The sequence below is a fragment of the Monocercomonoides exilis genome, assembly GCF_001643675.1.
Source record: "Monocercomonoides exilis strain PA203 chromosome Unknown scaffold41-876177, whole genome shotgun sequence".
NCBI classification, from domain to species: domain Eukaryota; phylum Preaxostyla; order Oxymonadida; family Polymastigidae; genus Monocercomonoides; species Monocercomonoides exilis.
Window position 1 is genome coordinate 291424 of NW_027150586.1, and position 18769 is coordinate 310192.

At 31.5% G+C, this 18769-nt stretch overlaps 5 protein-coding genes across 5 annotated transcripts; all 5 read right to left on the reverse strand.

The window, feature by feature from the left end:
• Positions 1–1223: 1223 nt before the first annotated feature.
• Positions 1224–1491, reverse strand: MONOS_2348 (uncharacterized protein; the record flags this gene model as incomplete). Its single annotated transcript, XM_067872263.1, has 2 exons — positions 1224–1379; positions 1441–1491. The coding sequence occupies 2 exons, from the start codon at positions 1489–1491 to the stop codon at positions 1224–1226; spliced, it is 207 nt and encodes a 68-aa protein (XP_067722508.1).
• A 4511-nt stretch (positions 1492–6002) lies between these two features.
• Positions 6003–9796, reverse strand: MONOS_2349 (putative Glycoside-Pentoside-Hexuronide(GPH):CationSymporterFamilyProtein). The gene is made up of 7 exons (XM_067872264.1): positions 9702–9796; positions 9494–9634; positions 9041–9387; positions 8245–8924; positions 7932–8064; positions 7691–7882; positions 6003–7626 (listed from the first exon to the last, which is right to left on the reverse strand). Exons 1-7 carry the CDS (start codon positions 9734–9736, stop codon positions 6368–6370), a joined length of 2787 nt encoding a protein of 928 aa, XP_067722509.1. The 5' UTR covers positions 9737–9796; the 3' UTR covers positions 6003–6367.
• Positions 9797–11297: 1501 nt separating this feature from the next.
• MONOS_2350 (uncharacterized protein) lies at positions 11298–11531 on the reverse strand (the record flags this gene model as incomplete). The annotated part of the gene is made up of 1 exon (XM_067872266.1): positions 11298–11531. The coding sequence occupies one exon, from the start codon at positions 11529–11531 to the stop codon at positions 11298–11300; it is 234 nt and encodes a 77-aa protein (XP_067722510.1).
• An 859-nt stretch (positions 11532–12390) lies between these two features.
• On the reverse strand, positions 12391–13488 carry MONOS_18668 (uncharacterized protein). Its single transcript, XM_067871708.1, has 2 exons — positions 13355–13488; positions 12391–13282 (listed from the first exon to the last, which is right to left on the reverse strand). The coding sequence occupies exons 1-2, from the start codon at positions 13419–13421 to the stop codon at positions 12927–12929; spliced, it is 423 nt and encodes a 140-aa protein (XP_067722511.1). The 5' UTR covers positions 13422–13488; the 3' UTR covers positions 12391–12926.
• Positions 13489–15140: 1652 nt separating this feature from the next.
• On the reverse strand, positions 15141–17597 carry MONOS_2351 (uncharacterized protein; the record flags this gene model as incomplete). Its single annotated transcript, XM_067872267.1, has 1 exon — positions 15141–17597. The coding sequence occupies one exon, from the start codon at positions 17595–17597 to the stop codon at positions 15141–15143; it is 2457 nt and encodes an 818-aa protein (XP_067722512.1).
• Between the last annotated feature and the right edge of the window lie 1172 nt (positions 17598–18769).

Here is an 18769-nt window from a genome sequence, read left to right on the forward strand (position 1 = left end):
ATAAAAAAAGAAACTCATTAAACAGAAATATCTGTCCAATAAAGGAACAAAAAGTTGAAACTTCTATTTCAAAACACATACCCTCAAAAATTACTCTTTGAAAAGGTGTTGTTTCAAATTATCAAATGTCTCCTCTCCCAACGCAATTAAATGGAGATTCCTTCTTCACCAGCTGTTCCAATCTTCACTGAAAACATAAGGTGATAATCTTTCTGCTTCATTCTGTTTTTGCTGTTTCAGGTATTCATCCACCTTCTCTTTCTTCTTCCTCTTCTCTCATTTTCTCATTTTCTTTTCATTTGACCTTTCTCCCTTGACAGATTTATATTCTTTCCCTTTATACTATTCCACAGTTTCTCTTCCTTCTCTCTCTCTCTCTCTCTCTCTCTCTTCCCTTCTCTTTTTTCCTTATCATTCTTCCCAAGCATCATTAATAAATTCATCTTTTCCTTCAACTGTAATCTTTTTTCTGCCCAAACCTCAAACACCAAATCTCCTCTTCTTCAAATAAATCTTTTGGTGAGTGATTTATCATCATCATCCCCTCCCTCAAACTTTCTCTTCGTTTTCTCTCTTCACCATTCTTCCTTTCACACTCTCTCCTGTTTCACCTTGTTGCATCACTTCTCCAGCTTCTTCACCCAAAACATCCAAATGCATTCTTCTCCTTTATTCGTCATTCGCTTTTTTTCTCTTTCTTTTTTCTTTTTCATCCATTTTGGGAAGCATCCGATGTTTGACATTCAAAAATACCCATCTATTAATTTTCTGCGAAAAGAAACTTTTCAGAGACCGCTTGTTCTGATTGAGAGGAGATGTTTCGTACATCCTTCTCTGTAAACATTCTTTAAAAAAATAATAAAAAATAAAAATTTTTTATATTTTGTTATAATAATTCAAAAAATACATTTTCCAAAAAAAAAAAAAAAAAAAAAGAAAAATAAAATAAATCAGAAAGTTTTTTTTAATTTTTCAATTCTTCAAATTTTTCATCATTCAAAAAAAATCAATTTTTTCTGCGAACAAACACTTGCACATTTTGTCCTTCTTCGTCAGCCAAGTTTCCATGCGAAATATCGACAATCCCATTTGCCTCTTCTCCCTTCTCAATCTCTTGTTCCTCGCTTTCCGTTCTGCATTAGCCCTGCTTCCATCTCTTCCTTCTTCCTCCAAATAACTCCATCCTTTCATTCTCTTCTCCGTCTTCTTCTTTTTCCTGTCTATCATTGCTCGCTTTCAATTCTTCCAATAACGTTGTCTTTTCTTCCCATGAAAATCCTTCCAATGCACAATCGTTCAACATCACAGCCTTTTCTGATCAATTGCATGCCTTTGAATAAAAATCTGGTATGTCTCCAAAATGCCTCTTGTTGAAATACCTAAAAAGGAAAAGAAATGTGAAAGCGAATGGCACAGAACAAATGAATAAAAAATTCAAACCTCACAACAAATGCAGAGTGGTTGATGTCCAACGACTGTTCCAAACTTCATTTTTCAAGTAAAAGCAGCCAATGTATTTTCAGCAAATTCAAAAAGATTACAATGAAAATGGCAGCATGTTCAACAAAGAATGAAGGCTTTGATAGAACTGAATGTTATTTATGTGAAAACTGTTGAAATCAGCGTTATTCTTTTGGTTTCGCCTAGCAAGGCAAATAAATGCATAAACTATCAAGGGCATGTTGCACAAAAAATGGTGAAGCCTTCAAGTGCACCCTTGTCAGTTATCTGAAAATTGCTGTGTTTTGTGGATGAAATCGATATCTCCTCCATTGTTAACATTTTGGTTCTGGCAAATAAAAGAGGGACTGTCATTGAACTATGTGTTGGATGTTTTGTTATTCTTCCGATGTTGTTTGTTCGCGTCGTTGAGCTGCGTTGGTTGAATTATGATTTGGCGATTTTCCTTCCTTTGAAAAAACCTTCACTCCCAATCTTTTTGCCATTGTGTATCCATCACAAAGAAAGAGCAAAATAATTTATGCCCTTTCTTTTTCAATGCTTCTCTTAAAAAAAGGTTTGATGAAGAATTTACAGTTATCAAATCATCTATTATGGTTAAAAAAAGAAAAAATGGGACGAAATATTTTGCGTTGTGAATTTTGTTCCACACAGTACTTTCAAGATTTTTCTCAAGTTTTTAATATTTCAACATTCAATATAACACAACAACGTCAGTTTTGTAATTATACGATTCCAAAAAAAGTTTGGAATAAATCATTAGATTTTTCATAAATGAAAAAATTCTGTCCCAAATGAGATTTGACAAGTTATTAATTCAATTTTAATTACTTTGTATTGAACGTATATGGGTGAATGTTTTTCTTCCATCATTTGACAAATAATGTTTTTCGTTTATTAGACCTAATTTTGAATTATTATCTCATTTTCAAAAAGTTTGCGAAAAAATATAAAAAGAAAAATAAATTTTCAAAAAAATCTCGAAAAATTGAAAAAGATTGAATCATTCACGATAGAAAAAATGTTGGCATTCAATCAAAAAATTTTCATTTTAATATATGGAACTGATCAGTTCATTCTTTTTGATATATTTTTTATCATGGAACAGTCAACATTGCAAAACATTCTTTGTAATGTCGAAAAAAAGAATTGCACTTCCAACGCATATTAAAACTGTTTCAGCATCATTCAAAAAATCATTGATTGAAATATCGTTAGAATTAATTAAGGATCCTTTAAATGGATTTTTTCGACTAACTGGATTTTCAAAAAATGAATTTGATATTCTTCTTCAACTTCTCGATCAAGAAATTACTCCACGTCGAGATAGAAAAAAATATATCAAAAATTTCGTAGTCCAACTATTTATTTTACTGAATTTTCTTCATCTCGGTTCAACAAAAATGACAAGTTATGTTACAAAACCATATTACAATTCTCATTCTGCCGTGATTTGTTTATTACATGACATTTGTTGCTCGGTTAAACAACCACTTTTGGACTTGCTATTATCTTTTAGAAATGATCGTGTGAGAGAAATTCAGGATGTGGGATTAATTGTCGATTGCACTATTCTACCAATAAACTGACCAAGTGGAAAAAAAAAACGGAATGAAGTTTTTCAGTGGAAAGCACTATTCATATTGTGTAAAAGTGGAAATGGGAGTCAATCCCAAACTTGGAATTGTAAACACTGTCAATTATATTTTTCCAGGAAGCACACATGATTATGTTGTGTTTCAACATCATAATTCAACATTTGAAAACAAATTAGGAAAAGCGAAACTGTTGGCAGACTCAGCTCGCATAGGTGCAAAAACATGGCTAGGGGCTTACATTACAAATCCGTGTGGAACGCCAGAGTTGTCGAAGTACGGGGTGATCATTTAGCGTTTTTTCGGAAGGTTAAAGACTGTCTTTGCTGTATTTCGACAGCATTGGCCATTGAGCATCGAAGAAGTTGGAGATTTTTTTATTGTTGCTGTTTGTTTAACAAATTTTCATATTTTACAGAATCCTTTAACAGCCTCAGATTTAGAAGCCAATAATATTTTTTTTGCTAATTTACATATGGGGTGAAATATTTCACTTCAGGCATTTTCACTGAAAAATAATGCACTTTTCATTGACTTTTTCAGAATACAAAACACAATAAAAATGGGTACATTTTTTGACATTCGTGAAATGTCACTACACTTTATGTTTTGATTTCAACGATGCCTGTTTACTGATGTGAAAATCAAATTAATTTCAAAATTTGAGAAAGTGAAATAAAGTTATGAGTGAAGCAATTTTTCAATGCCTTGTGCAAAAAAAAAACTTGAAAATTAGTATTTCCCCCCATATGGAATATGCAAGAAAGCAGAAAGCAAAGAAAGAAGCAAATCAGAAGTATTTGGAGAAACATAGAAATAGATTGAATTCATCATCATCGATAACATCATGTTCTTCATTATTTCTTAATGACGATTTAGGTTTGTTTTTATTATTTGATCCATATTAATGTTAAATTCTTTGAAAAAACAACATTTTCATCAACAATATACCATTATAAATTTATTTTAGAAGTCTTAGTGGAAAGCTGTAACCCACACTCAAGTGCAACTACAAGTGAAAAAGATCAAGAAAAGAAAAAAAAAGATGAAGATTTGTGAACGAGAAGAAAGAAATAGAGAAGAAAATGAAGATCAAAGAAAAATTGAAAATGAAGTCCATGATCACGAAACCATAGACTACTCATCTTCATGGCATCTTCCCTTTCAATGGAAATCTGCATGTCTTCATAGAGTTTCATCACCATCTAACTTTCCAATCACATTTTGCTCATCTCAATCTTCTTCAACACAACCTTCTTTGACTCAATTGTCTCATCTTCACAATTGCATTCAAAATCAGTATCTTCATCAATACCCTCGCTTCTGTATTCTCTGCCTCAACCTAACTTGTATTTTCCTTCAATTCTCACTCTTCCTTCATCTTTATGCACATTTCCTCCTCAAAATTGCAACTTACAATCATCTTTGAATTTCACAGCTTCTTCTGGTTCAATTTCCACTCAAAGCAAAACTTCTTCATCTTAAAATTAAAAAACATCTATTTGAAAAAAGAAATCAGAAAGAAGCAAATTATTTTGCCAGTTTTGAATCGCAGATATAGATTAAAAGAGAGTTTCATTATAATGTTTTATTCTTTTTATTTTTGTTACTATTATTTCCAAGTTGTTCGTTATATGTTGTTTGTTTTGCACATCACTTACAAATAAAACAAAAGCTGTTGCTAAAATTCTTTAAACATTCTTTTTTTAATTATCTTTATATTTTGTGTGATTGAGATGAAAAACTTCTCTTATTAACAAAACTTTGACAATATAAAAAGGATTTTTTAAATTATGTTATAAATAAGACAAAAAAAAAGTTATTTGGTGAAATTTGATATGAGAGGAAAATAAAAAATGAAAAACAGATAAGATTCATGTTAATAAAACATTTTAATATTCCATCCTCACCTTGCTTTTGAACAATTTAAAAAAGTTTCAAGAATCGAATCAAACAAACATAAACAATAAAAAACTTAAAAAAAACATTTTAATACTGAACAAACAGACCTTCTATTACATTTTTTTTATAGTTTTGTTTTGTTTGTAATCATTAATTCTTCAATTAAAAAAATAGCGATCACAAAAGCTTTGATCATAAAAATGCATTTAACAGCAGAAAAATAAAGTGTATTTCAAAAAATATTGAGTCATTCGCGAAAAGAAAAAAACATTCACATAAGAATAAACAATTCGCAAAAGAAAAACATATTCGAGTATAGGTCTATTTTTATGAATTATTATTCTAATTTTTTCCCATCGATGGAAGTTTTCAAAAATTTTCAAACTTAAGATTTCAACGTTTTCAGTGAAACGATTATTTCTCAATTTAAACTTGTTATAAAACATTAATTTTGCACATTGATGATTTCTGAATTTATTATGTGTCAAAATTTATTTGAAAAGTTCATTTTGTTTAATTTTCAAATAATATGAAAATTTCATGTTTCGATCAAATTTCTGTTCACGCTCACAAACAATCACCGTCATGAAAATAAAATCTTGACATTGCTATTATTGCAATTTTTTGTAAAGTTTCGTTTGAAGGAACAGAAATAAGATCGAAATATGAAATTTTTTATATATATGAAAATTAAACAAAAGGAACTTTTCTAAAAAAAATTTAGACATATAATAAAATTTTAAGAACATAAATTTTTAAATGAAATAATATGATTTCTAAAATAATCTCCCATATCCAAAAGAATTACAATAACTGACAGAATTCTTGCATTTATGAAAAAATCAATTATTTGTTCCTAACTATTGCCGCTATCTAATTATTAAAAATTTGAAATTCTTTTGCTAAATTAAATATAGAAATATTGAAAAGTCGAGAAAAATATTCCAAAGAACTGTGTAGAACAAAATTCACAAAGCAAATAATTTCGTCCAAAATGTTCATTTTCACAATTTATTTTGTAATGCAAATGAAAAATTTATATCCTTTCATATTTTTAATTCAAATGTTTTATTATAAAAAACTGTTTGTATTTTTGAGAAATAAATCTAATTGTAAAATAGTCGAACACAAATAAAAAATAATTAAAAATCAAGACAAAAATTAGTTTGTAAAAAAGGAAAACAATTCGCATTTCCAAACTCAATGCAGAAACAAAGTTATAAAAAAAATTATTAGATGGAAAAACTAACACAAACAATAAAAATCCAACATTTTATCAGATATTAATTAACAATAATTTGTGATAGCACAAACAACAGAACAACATAATCAAATACACAAAAGTCACTCGAAATCTTTAAACAAAAATTGATTGTAACAAAACAAAAACGCACTACTCATTTCCTTTCCTAATCAGAAGAAGAAAGGAGAGGAGTAGTCTCAGACTGTTCTTCAACATTTACAGAGAGTGAAATGTTTTGTAAGGAATTTGTTTCGTCCATGCTTGTTTTTGGACTTTCCGATTCTTTCCAACGCAAAAGATTCATCGGATCAGACATCGCTGCTGCCATGCACTCGCTTGTGGTGGCCGTCATACATTGGAGCTGCATCGAAACCATTTCTTCTTTGTTTTCGTCGCTCAGTTTGCTGAAATGGAAAGATTTGCCTTTTCCTCCGCGAGGCATCGATTGCAAAAAGAGAACAGTAACACAGCAAGAACAACCTATTATTGCATCCGCTAGAAAATCCCACTGCAAATAATGCTTTCCGGCAACGTACAAATCCATTGGCGCATTTATTCCCGCTGGCAAAAGCGATGAAAAAGATTGGCCCATCAGTTGCACAAGTGAAAGCAGACCCAAATACATTCCCAACTCGTCGCCTGCTACAAGCTCCGCCAGCATAACCGGAGGGATTGTAAGCAAAAGCGCAGACGTTATTCCAAGTACGAAATTGGTCACGAAAATGATCCATATGTCTGACGGTTGGAGGTTGCTCATGAAAAACATCACAAAAAAGCAAGCAGTTGAAAGACCTTCGACCACGAAAAACACTTTCTTAATTCCAACTTTCTTTATAAGAGGCGATGCCACTGCAGAAAAAAGAAGCATAGAAACGACTATGACTGAATATGCAATCGAGCCTAACGTAACACCTTTTTTGTAGTTTTTCTTGCGCAACTCTTCGTCCATTCCCTCATCATCTGTATGAAAGATTGCACTTGTAACAAACAATGTCATTGAGGATCCATAATACAAAAATGCGAGACAAGACAAGAACGTGAGCAAAAAAATTACGAACAATTGTCGATTTTTCAAAACGTATTTCAATCCTTGAAATATGTGTGCACCTCCGCTGGTCTTTTTGTGAGCACTACTCGACTTATGTTTTGGATCAGGAGCAAAAATAAAAGTCATCAAATTAAGGATTATAACGATTCCACCGATGAAAGCATATGAATAGAAATGGGATGCAATCAGGAGAACTCCCGTCAAAGAACCAAGACCGTAAAGAACAAGGACAATTAAATTTCCAAATAATTTTTGGTCGTCTGCAGCAAGATCAAAAACCAAGGTCTTTCCAGGAACTGTTTGAAAATTTCCGGATAAAAGCAAGATAATAAAAGAAACAACAAGTAAGAAGATATTTTCTGCTTTTTTGTTAAATGCTTTATTTGAATCAAAATATTAACATTGAAAAGTCAACGAAAGATTAACCACAAATTAACAAACGTCCTGTAACAACAATTGCAAAGCTAGCAACTGCAACCAATGCAAGAATCATTCCAACAAAAATAAACGGCTTTCGCCTACCAAAACGAGATGGACATCGATCACTCCATTCTCCAACAACAGGGTTTAGTAAACCCAAGAAAGTAGCTCCTGCTCTAATAAGAGGAACAGCCCATTTTGGAGTTCCAAATTCTTTTTATGCATATTGAAAAAGAGAAGAAATAATTAATATGTTTCAAACGAATAAGTTGAGGAGATAGAACTGTAAGAGAAATTGCAGAAATTAGGGGTTGCGTGGATGTATGCAATGCAGCAGCAAATAGTCGAAATGGATGCGCCCTTGGCTTTTGTTGCTTTATGACATCATTTGTCATCTTTTCTTAAGGTTCAAATTGATCATTGAAAGAAATAAAAAAATCGCAAAGTTCAAATTAAATATTTTCAAATCAATAAATATTACTCAAGAGGATGTGACATGGCAATTGACTTTAATAAATAAATTAATAATTCCACAATAAAATGTTTTGTAAGAACTACTTCAGTATTATTCAAACATTTGTCATGCCACGCTCGTCTTCAGGTCCATAACCATAACTGCCATTGTCTGCATAAATTTCATTGTTTGTTTGAATAAATGCTTCATTTTCGTAATTGTGATGATCTTCTTCCAGCAATCCTGTTCTTATTTCAACATCACCTTGAGACCCATTTGAACTTCTGAGCATCTTCTTCTTCTTCTTTTTCTTTTTTTTTTTCTTCTTCTTTCCTGTCGATGTTGTATTCTCCGTCGAAATTGAGTAGTCAACCGACTGCTGCTCGCTCGCCATGCGGTCAAACGAGTTGGTTGCAAGCGAGCCCATCGACGAGAAGTTGGATGAATGGCGGCTTCCTTCCTTCAGCGCCCTCCTCTCGCCCGCATAGATGTTGCTGCCTTCAGACAGCCTCTTCGCCTTCGAGGAGTCTCCACGGGGACTCGACGAAACACGCACCACCAGCACTATCATGATGAACAAGGCCAGCCCGCTCTCTCCGACAATCGTGTTTATCATGGCAAGGATATTCTGTGTGAGGATGCTGCCTTCATCCTTGATAAATATCACCATCACTGCAAGCATAATTGCACGAAACAAAAATATTATTAATCCCACAATCATCTGCACAGCTATTTTTTGTTTCAATCTTTTGAGTTGTGGAGGACCATGCAAAACAGATAGTCTTTTCAACACCAGAGCGCCTAAGAAAGTGAACAATAGATATTGAATAAATGTAAAATGAGAGGTTACGAAGCAATTTATATTTTAAAATGAAAAGACAAAAAAATTTTTTTTTCAATTGCAATATTTTACATACCATACAAAAAGAAAATTATTGCAACGCATGCATTCAATGCAACATTATAATATGACTCGGCTTTATGTATTTGTTTGGAAATATTTTCATCATTTTTGAAGCCAAAAACACACCCAATTAGAGCAAGGGGGATCACAAAGCAAAATATGATGATTAGAACAACCATTATCCACAGTCGTGGACCTCCAGAATGCTCATCCGCATGAATTGCAATAATCCAATGGGCAACAACACATATAAAACAGGTCAAGAAAATATATCCTGACAATGCAGAAACAAGAATCTCATGTGGCTTTTGACCTCCAATCAGCTTTTGTGACATTTCAAATGCTGATAATGAAACAAGTCTTCGGAGAAGAACAAAAGACCAATATTGAAATTCATAATCACATAACAAAAAGTGAAAAATACAACAATTTGAAATTTCATAAATATTAACACGTTGGAAAAAACCTCAAAATAAATGAAGTTGGAAGCATCCATCTAAAAGCTGCCTGCAAATGAAAAACATCTTTTGGGCGATGTTTTCTTCTGAATACTTCAAGTCTGAGCAGCTCTTCAACAGAAATTACCACCATTATACTTGTAATTACTCTTTGTGGTTAAAAGAAATAAATTAACAAAACTTCGAACTGAAATAAAAGAGAATAGCATTTCATACATTTCACAAATTATAAAAGGTCCATATGTAATCATAGTCCCTTCAAGAAAATAAAAAAAATCTATGCTAAAATAAAATAAGTTGCATAATTATATATGTGATCGATTTTTTTTTTATTTGAATACATAAAAATAAAATTTCAAAAAAAAAAATATTAAATAATATAAAATAAAATAAAACTTTTCAAAAAATAATATTATGAAATTATCAAATCCTTATTTTCTCTTTTCCTTCCTTCTTTTTTTCTTTCTTTCTTTTTTTCTAATTTTAATTTGAATTTAAAGATTTGTTCATGGACAAATTTCAAAAAATCCAAAAACGTTTAAAAGAATAAATAATAATTGGGTGATTCTTTTTGAAAAGTCACATATGTTTAATTTTCTGATACTTCAAAAATTTTATATTTTGATAAATATTTTGTTAACAAATAACAAACTTATATTTTAATGGAATTTATTTCTTAATAATGCTATTTAACACATTCATGAGAAGATTTGTGCGTGGAAACAGAAATTTGAGCAAAATAAGAAATATTTGATTTATTTGAAAATTAAACATATGTGACTTTTCAAAAAGAATTACCCAATTATTATTTATCAAACATAATTTTTCTGATATGGCTAATCATTTTTGAAATCAGGCTTTCAATCGAAAATTTCGTAATTATCTCTCAATAAGATATATGTCGAAACTAAGGCTGTCTGACCTGACAAATCATTTTTTGTCTCGTCCGTCACTGAAGAAAAAAAAAATAAATTAAAATAAAAAATAAAAATAAAAAAATAAAAATAAAAAAATAGAATTTCTATCTAAGTTTTTTGGTGTAATTATTTATTAGTCAAAATTTGACAACAATTTATTTATCAAAAAAATATGCCATTATAAAATATTTAACCTATTTCAAATAATTCCTTCCAATCTCCTGTTTTTCAAAAATATTTCAAAACGTATTTTATCAAGGCTTTCTTATCTTTTGGTGTTGCAGCTAACTTATATTTCAAAAGGAATCTTTTTGGTTAAAAGAAATGATGAAGATATTGAATTTTTTTGATTGAAGTGGCATGATAAAACTTTTTGATTCATCTCCAAAGACAAAACGAAGGTTATGTTTATTAATTATTATTATTCGCTGTATAAGTTTTATTCATCATTGTGTATTTCTTTTTTTGTCAATAATTTATTCACATTGTTACAACATGCTGAAAGAAAGAATAAATTATTTCAAAAAAAGAAGCAGCAGCAAGAGGAGTCACAGATCTCTGAGTGTATTTTGTTAACTCCTCACACTCTTGATCCTTCATTGACAACTTCACTTTCCTGACTCCATTTTGATTTATCTTTGTATCGGATTTATATTCGCATTTATTATTGCCTTCATCTCACTAACAAACTTATTCACTGTCAGCTCCAGTAACTATTCTTTCTCTTGAAGAAGCTTCTCTTTCAAGTCATTCAGTGTCCTCATCCCTTTCGACGGCTTCACTTATAGCGTCTCGTTAAACTCTTTCTCATCCGAATTCTGACCAGCACCTTCTCCAAAGCCTTCTGCGCTGCTTTTTTCCTCCATTGTTTCCGCTTGTTGTACAGCCGCTGCTTCTATTCTTTGAGACGCTCATTAATTAACTCATTATATCCTTTTGTTCTCCATTTTCCTCCACTTCTTGCTGCCTCTGCCTCCTTTTCCTCCTCCTCTTCTGATTCTTCTTCTGCTTCTCTCACTGCCTTCTCCTCCTCCTCCTCCTCATTCTTCTTCTTCTCCTCCTCCTTTTTCTTCTTCTTCTCCAGCTCTGCCTCCTCATCGTCCAACACACCAATCTTATCTTCAGCCATCAGTAAGTTCCTCTTCTTATCTTTCTCTCTTCGCCTGTTTGCCTTCTGCAACCTCTCTCTCCTCTCCAATTTCAGTAACAACAGAAATTGTGTATCTTCTCAATATCCTCGTACAGCTGTGCATCAATCAAATGCAGTTTCATCATTCGTGGCAGCGTCTTTCGTTTCACAAGATTCATCATCTTCTTTTCCTCTGCTGTGAAGTCCTTGATCGTGGGAAACTGCAGGACGTCATCCATCTCACGCGGCTCTTTCAGGAACTCACACACAGAATCCTGAGAGATGGTGGTAGACAAAGACGACTAAAGAGAAGAGGAAGAGAAGAAGAAGAGGAAGAGGAAGAGGAGGACGATGAAAAAAGGAATGAGGAAAATGTAGATAATGAAAAAAGGAAAGATAAAGACTAAGACGACTCTGATATCATAAAAAAAGAAAAAGAAAAAGAAAGAAAAATTGAAAATGTTTGAAAATATGGAAGAAACAAATGATGAATATAAAGAATTCGTTCTTTGTTCTTCAATTTCTCCTTCTTCATCCTCTTCCTTAACTTTTTCATTTTCATATTATAACATTTCACCTAACTCATCTTTCTCTTCCTTCTTTGGCTCTCCTTCATCATTAACGACAATATTTTCTTCCACTGATTTCCCTTCTTTCTCCTCATCTTCAACTTTATGCCTTCCTCGATTCTTTTTCTTCTCTCATTGAAATAGTTTACATTTTTACAACTTCAACGCTACATTCGCTATCGAGTGAAAATAAACAATCAGCTTTCCTTCCTTAGAAACAAATGTCATTGAAAAAATTGAAATGTTCAATTCATATTATTTTTCGCATACTCAGAAGTAATAAAACTATTTTCACCAGATTTTCTGTTTTTGTTGCATATTAAGATGAGAGTAATTTTCAATTTTGAAGAATTCTTTTTTCCATTTTAATGATGAAATGAAATCAGAAATTTCTCATTTATTTACAATGAGGGATAAATGACAAACGATGATTTTTTTGTCTCAAAAAGAATAAACTGTGAATGTTATTCATGAAAGAAGTGACGAATAAAGCTAATAAAAGGAAAGTGCATTCAGATGATCACCTTCAACGCGCTTTTGCTTGGAAAAAAAGTCGTTAATATGCGGATTCACTGCATTGTGCTTCAAAGCAATAGCAAATGTTAACGTAAACCGTTTCCACTTCATTAAGCGATGCAATATGACTATTGAAAATTGATAAACTCTGAAGTGAACTAATCGACGTTGTAGTCAGTGAATGAGTTTTTATAAATAATGATATAAAATTTTTTTTAGGTTTCTGCACTGAACTGTTCTAATAAAGTTTTGATGAATTTTACAAATGAGTTGAATATTCTTGAACACAAATTCGATGTTTCTGAAATGTTCATTTGATTCGTAGCTTCATCCTCCTTCTCCTTTGACATTTCCTGAATTTCTTGGATTTTTTTTTGCTCTCGTGAAAATCGCATTTTTTTATTTTCAACGGAATTATTTTCGTTGAAATTGCTAATTGTGTTAATATCCTGTTCGCTTCTGAGTGTTTCCTGAGAAAAAGAAAAAGAAGATCTGGTTTCAAAAAAGCAAGAAGCTTTCTCTTTTTCTTTTTTTTCGCATTCGTATTGCACTTCTGCCTCAGATAGTTCAAAACTCTTTGGATGAATATCTTTCTTGAATTTGCAGCGATCAATTGATTCAAACAAAAACAATTTATCGAAATAAAAATCGAATACCAAAATATAGCTAATATGTGAATAACGAACAATTATCACCAACAAATGTTTCAAAAAAGTTTAATAAAAGAATGAAATCAACCATATTTCCGCAATAAACACTTTGTGACAAATATGATCCAAATTTGTCCAAAATTAAAAAAGTGCATAAATTCATTCCATATTATTCATGAAACATTTAATGCCAATTAAAAAAAATGAAAAAAAAATGTTCTTAAAAAAATATGGGAAATGACAAGTCAAAATGACTCGTCAGTCAATTTGTCACTGACCCAAAAAAAACTTGTCAGGTCAGACAGGCTTAGTCGAAACATGTTTCTGTAATCTTTGAATGAAAGTGTTGCATTCTCTTGAAAAAATATTCAACAAGAAAAAATTTTTATTTCATTTTGATCAAAATAAGATAAATAATCCTTGGTGGATAGATTTGGAAAACATCTTGTAAAAAAAATTTTAATGATAACAGATCTCAAAATATTACTACATACAGAATGTTTCACATTTTGTCTCATGTTCATTTTCAATAATGTTCACAAGTATTTCATGTTTCCTAATAATTCACATGAGACCTAATTTTTTTGTTTGATAGGGTTACACTTTTACTCTGACCTATATTTTAACCCCCACCCTTTTTTTTGTGGAGCTGGCTACGGCTTGATGCAAGCTTGTAGCCAACAAAAAATAACTAGAAATGTTTATTTTAATATATTTTGCTTATACAGAAAAAATTTTTTAATGAAAATTATTTAACTTTGAGATCTCGGTATTTTTAAAATTTATTTTTTGATCATAAAATTGATGGTCTTTCCATGAATATAACATTCTGGAAGTTTTAAGCTACACTGTCATTACACATCTTATCCTTTTTATTGTTTTTATAACTTTTCACATTTCACAAGTTTCTTTTTCACTCGTTTTCTCATTTCATCCACTTTTCGAAAAAATGAAAATTTTTAAAGAATGATGAATTTTTGTAAAAATTTATAAGATTATCCTAAATTTATGTTAGAATGTTAATTATGTTGATATTCAAAAAAGTTTTACAAAATTTATTTTAAATAGAAAAATGAAAAACATCATTTTCGGTAGTTTTGATTTTTCCAACCAGTAACATCTTTTCATCAAAAATTTATTTGAATATCAACATAATTAACATTCTAACATAAATTTAGGATAATCTTATAAATTTTTACAAAAATTCATCATTCTGTAAAAATTTTCATTTTTTCGAAAAGTGGATGAAATGAGAAAACGAGTGAAAAAGAAACTTGTGAAATGTGAAAAGTTATAAAAACAATAAAAAGGATAAGATGTGTAATGACAGTGTAGCTTAAAACTTCCAGAATGTTATATTCATGGAAAGACCATCAATTTTATGATCAAAAAATAAATTTTAAAAATACCGAGATCTCAAAGTTAAATAATTTTCATTAAAAAATTTTTTCTGTATAAGCAAAATATATTAAAATAAACATTTCTAGTTATTTTTTGTTGGCTACAAGCTTGCATCAAGCCGTAGCCAGCTCCACAAAAAAAAGGGTGGGGGTTAAAATATAGGTCAGAGTAAAAGTGTAACCCTGTGTTATTTTCTTGATTTCTCAAAAGAAATTGTAAATTCTTCACATCCAATAAAAATACAAATATAAAATTGCATTAACATTTATCAATAAAATGATGATTTTGACAATTTTTTGTTTTTTTCATTGTATTTATCGAGTGACATGTTTTGAATCAAATGAGAATATCATTGAAAAAAAAAACAGTTGAACAAATAGAAAAAAAAGAATGATAAAAATATACAAATGAAAATACACAGAAAATCAAGAACAAATGTTGTTTTTGAAAATTAATGATAGATCCCTTGAAAATCAATCATTCATTTCTAATTCCTTCTCATCGTTCTCTTCATTTCTTGATCTCTTTTTCCTCACAATAACAACAACTATCACAATCACCACAACTCCCACAACAACGACAATCGGCACAACAATGGCAACAACAATCACTCCTGTGTTTGTTTTCTTTTCATCTTTTGTTTGATCTTCAGGATTGTCAATTGGTTTCTTTTTCTTTCCCTTGATATTCTTCTCATACACATCCTCAGGCTCTGATTCTGCATCTTTTGCTCCCTCAATCCACCCAAATGTTGATTCATCGTAATCATTCGCAAACTCAAAAGCATCTTCTTGTTTGCAGAACTCTTCGAAGTCTGGGGCAATGATGAACAGAGAAGTTGTTTTCGAGCCAGCTGTGTTTGAGCTGTCAATCTCCAGGTTGTGTTCTGATGGGAGTTGCAGGTTCGATGTGGCCTTGGGCATGTCAATGAATATTGCTCCTGATTTCCCTTCTGGTGCTGAACATGACTTGAATGAGCATTTGCTTGACCTTCCAATGGCCACTCTTGATTCTTCTGAACTGAGGGTGATATCCAACCCTGCTGCTGCTCCTTTCTCCGATTTCACTTCACTCATGTTCAATCCTTCGATTGAAACCTTTGAAAATGAATTGCTCCCATCATCGATGCTGATTGCTGCTCCACTTTCCACATTCACTTTGCTGATGTCAACATTACTTAGTGACACCTCGCTGGCTCCAGAAAATGAAAATGGTGATGACGAGAATGTCACAAATGAGGTTTCATCTGTGCATTTCACTGTGTCCATTTCCACAGTTCCAGATGTCACACTCACAAGACTGCTCTCCAAGGGGCTGTCTCCATCAGCATTTGAATTCATTCCTTCTTGTGTTTGTGATCCAATTCTGACAAATCGACATGTTGATATTTTCAGTGATATTGAACCTGATCCTGCACTGATCAATGAGTCCCAATTCTTTTCTGTTGAAAAGAATTGGAATGCCAAATACTTGAATTCCACAATTCTCTGACAAGAAAAGAGAAAAGATGAAACAGAAACATTACAATCAATTGCCACTTCTGCATTTCCCTCTCCCTTGTCATTCACTCCTTCAATTGTTATTCCACTGTTAATGTTGAAACTAATGGCTTCTGCTTTGATTGGATCAGATGTTTTGACAACATCAATGAAACATTTTCCATTCTTTTCCAAGAAATCATATGCATCATATATGCTGTTGATTGCAGAATTAATATCAATTCCATTTCCCCTCCCTCCATTCTTCACAAATGCTCTTGTCATGTTGTCTGGTTTAGTGGGAGGTGGATCAAAATACAGACTTGTAAAATCACAAGGACTATAACTTTTGTTGTTGAATCCGACTACATACCATAAATTTTCTTTTCGTGTGTAATTGACTGCAAAACTTGCCTTCATTGCATCTGCAATGTCTTTGAATAATGAATCATTTTTCATTTCTAAAAACAATCCAGTGTTAACTTTTGCACTACCTTCATAAGCTGCACAATTTTGAAATATCAGATTCTTTCCATCTGTTGGCCATTTCAGCTGAGATGCAGATGTGATATTTGTCATATGTAAATATATTCCTCCTGATGAAGTGCTATGAATTTTACCACCACTGCAAGAAGTGAAAGATGTTACTCCTCCGTCTCCAACAGTGAATGTGCTTTCGCTGTTGCTGCTTGAAACATATAATACAGCAGAAGAAATTGTTTGACATTCGGAGAATGTGCAACAATTCAGGATAACATCCAATTTGAATTTTTCAAGTCCTCTGATGGAAACTATTGAAGAGTCACTTGATATTTTCTTTAAAGTCACATTTGTAAATGAAACCTTATAAATAGCATTAATACCAAAAACAGCAGATGAAAATGAGGCAACACGACTTTCATCAACACATTCAACATTGTCCACATATAAATTATCAACATTCAATTCCATAAGTGTATAATTAACAGTTCTCCCATTTGATGGTGGTCGAATGAATTGACAGTGATTTATTTTGAATTCCAAAAGATATCCATAAATCAAACAACCATAGCCAGATTCACTTAAACTTATTGGAAAATGGAATGCCAAATATTTGAATTCCACTTCATTTTCACATGTGAACAGATGTCCGTTTGGATGCATATCACAATCTATTGCAACAATTTCATTTTTTATTCCTTTGCAGTCAACTCCTTCAATGGTGATTCCTGAACTCTTGCTGAAAGATATTTGCTGCGCTGTTAGTGCAGTTGCATCATTAACAATAAAGATCTTGCATGCTTCATCATCTCCCAGCAGATCATATGCACTTTTCAATGATTTCTTTTCCTGATCGATCTCTGTGCCAGTGTTTGTGTCACTTCCACTTTGCTTCACATAAACTGTATAAGGTTTTCCTTCATCCAATTCTTGAGAAATTGCAAATGTGAAAATCAGAAAAACAAAGAACATGTGTTTTGATGTTTCTTGATCAATATCACAACAGATCAACACATCCTTAATTCAAACATAAACCGGATGCAATTGATGGTTTCCTCATCATCCAAGATCATTTGAAAAGTGAATTTTTATCGTTAGAAAAATGCCTCAACAAATAAAAGCTCATATTTGAAGATCAGCCCATTTAATAACAGAAAAAAAGTAAACGCCCAAAAAAATATTTTGTAAACCCATGCATTAAATGAAGGATTAGAAAAAAATAAAAAAGTCAAAATGAGTAACATGAGAAAATAATTGAAATTGGACTGAAATAACATCTCAAAATGCTAGAAGATTCATGACGTTCAAAACAAAAACTTATTTATTTCAAAAATGAAAATTCTCTTCAAGAAAAAAATGTTTCAAGTGACGATTTATAAATTTAATAATAATGACTGTTTCAACATCAAAAGAGGTTTGCTGTTTGATGTCAACGAACAAACAGTTTGGATTCATCTTTTAATAGAAATTATTTTGAATAATTCATAGTCTGAATTTCAAAAAACAAGGACAAACATCTACAATGGATGTTATTTCATATTGAAGCAATGCATAATTCTCAAATCACATGGTGATTTGCATTGAAATGTATCTTGATTTTCTTTCGTCGAATCATTGAGCATTTCTTCTTCTTCGAATGTTTCTGTGATGAGCGAGAGATTCACAAAATCACCACCTCTCTCTATTTTGTTTTATGATGAATGGAATAGTGGTGAAAAGAGTTTTAATATGGATTCATGATACAGCGCATGTGTTTGTTTTTTTAAGAAAAACTCTTAATCTTTTTCAATCAGAAAATAATTCATCCATTTTTGCGAACTTCAAAAGAATTGAAATAAATGAAAAAACAATTGTTTAAACAGAAAATAATAGCAAAATTTTAATCATTGAAAAAAACAATTTCGAGTTCGACTGTTCAAGAAACAAAGAGAGAAAAATGGGAGAAAAATGATATTCTGACATTGCCGTATAATCATGTTAGCTTTTCTCACAATCCTCTCTTTTGAATAACATTTCCACAACTTCCCTTATAAATGGAGAGTCACAAAATGAAAACCAATTTTCATCGGTAGCACTTTCATTTATTGATAGCTTTTGATGAGGAAAGAGTATCTCTGATTTTTTCACTTTTCCTATTTCAATTG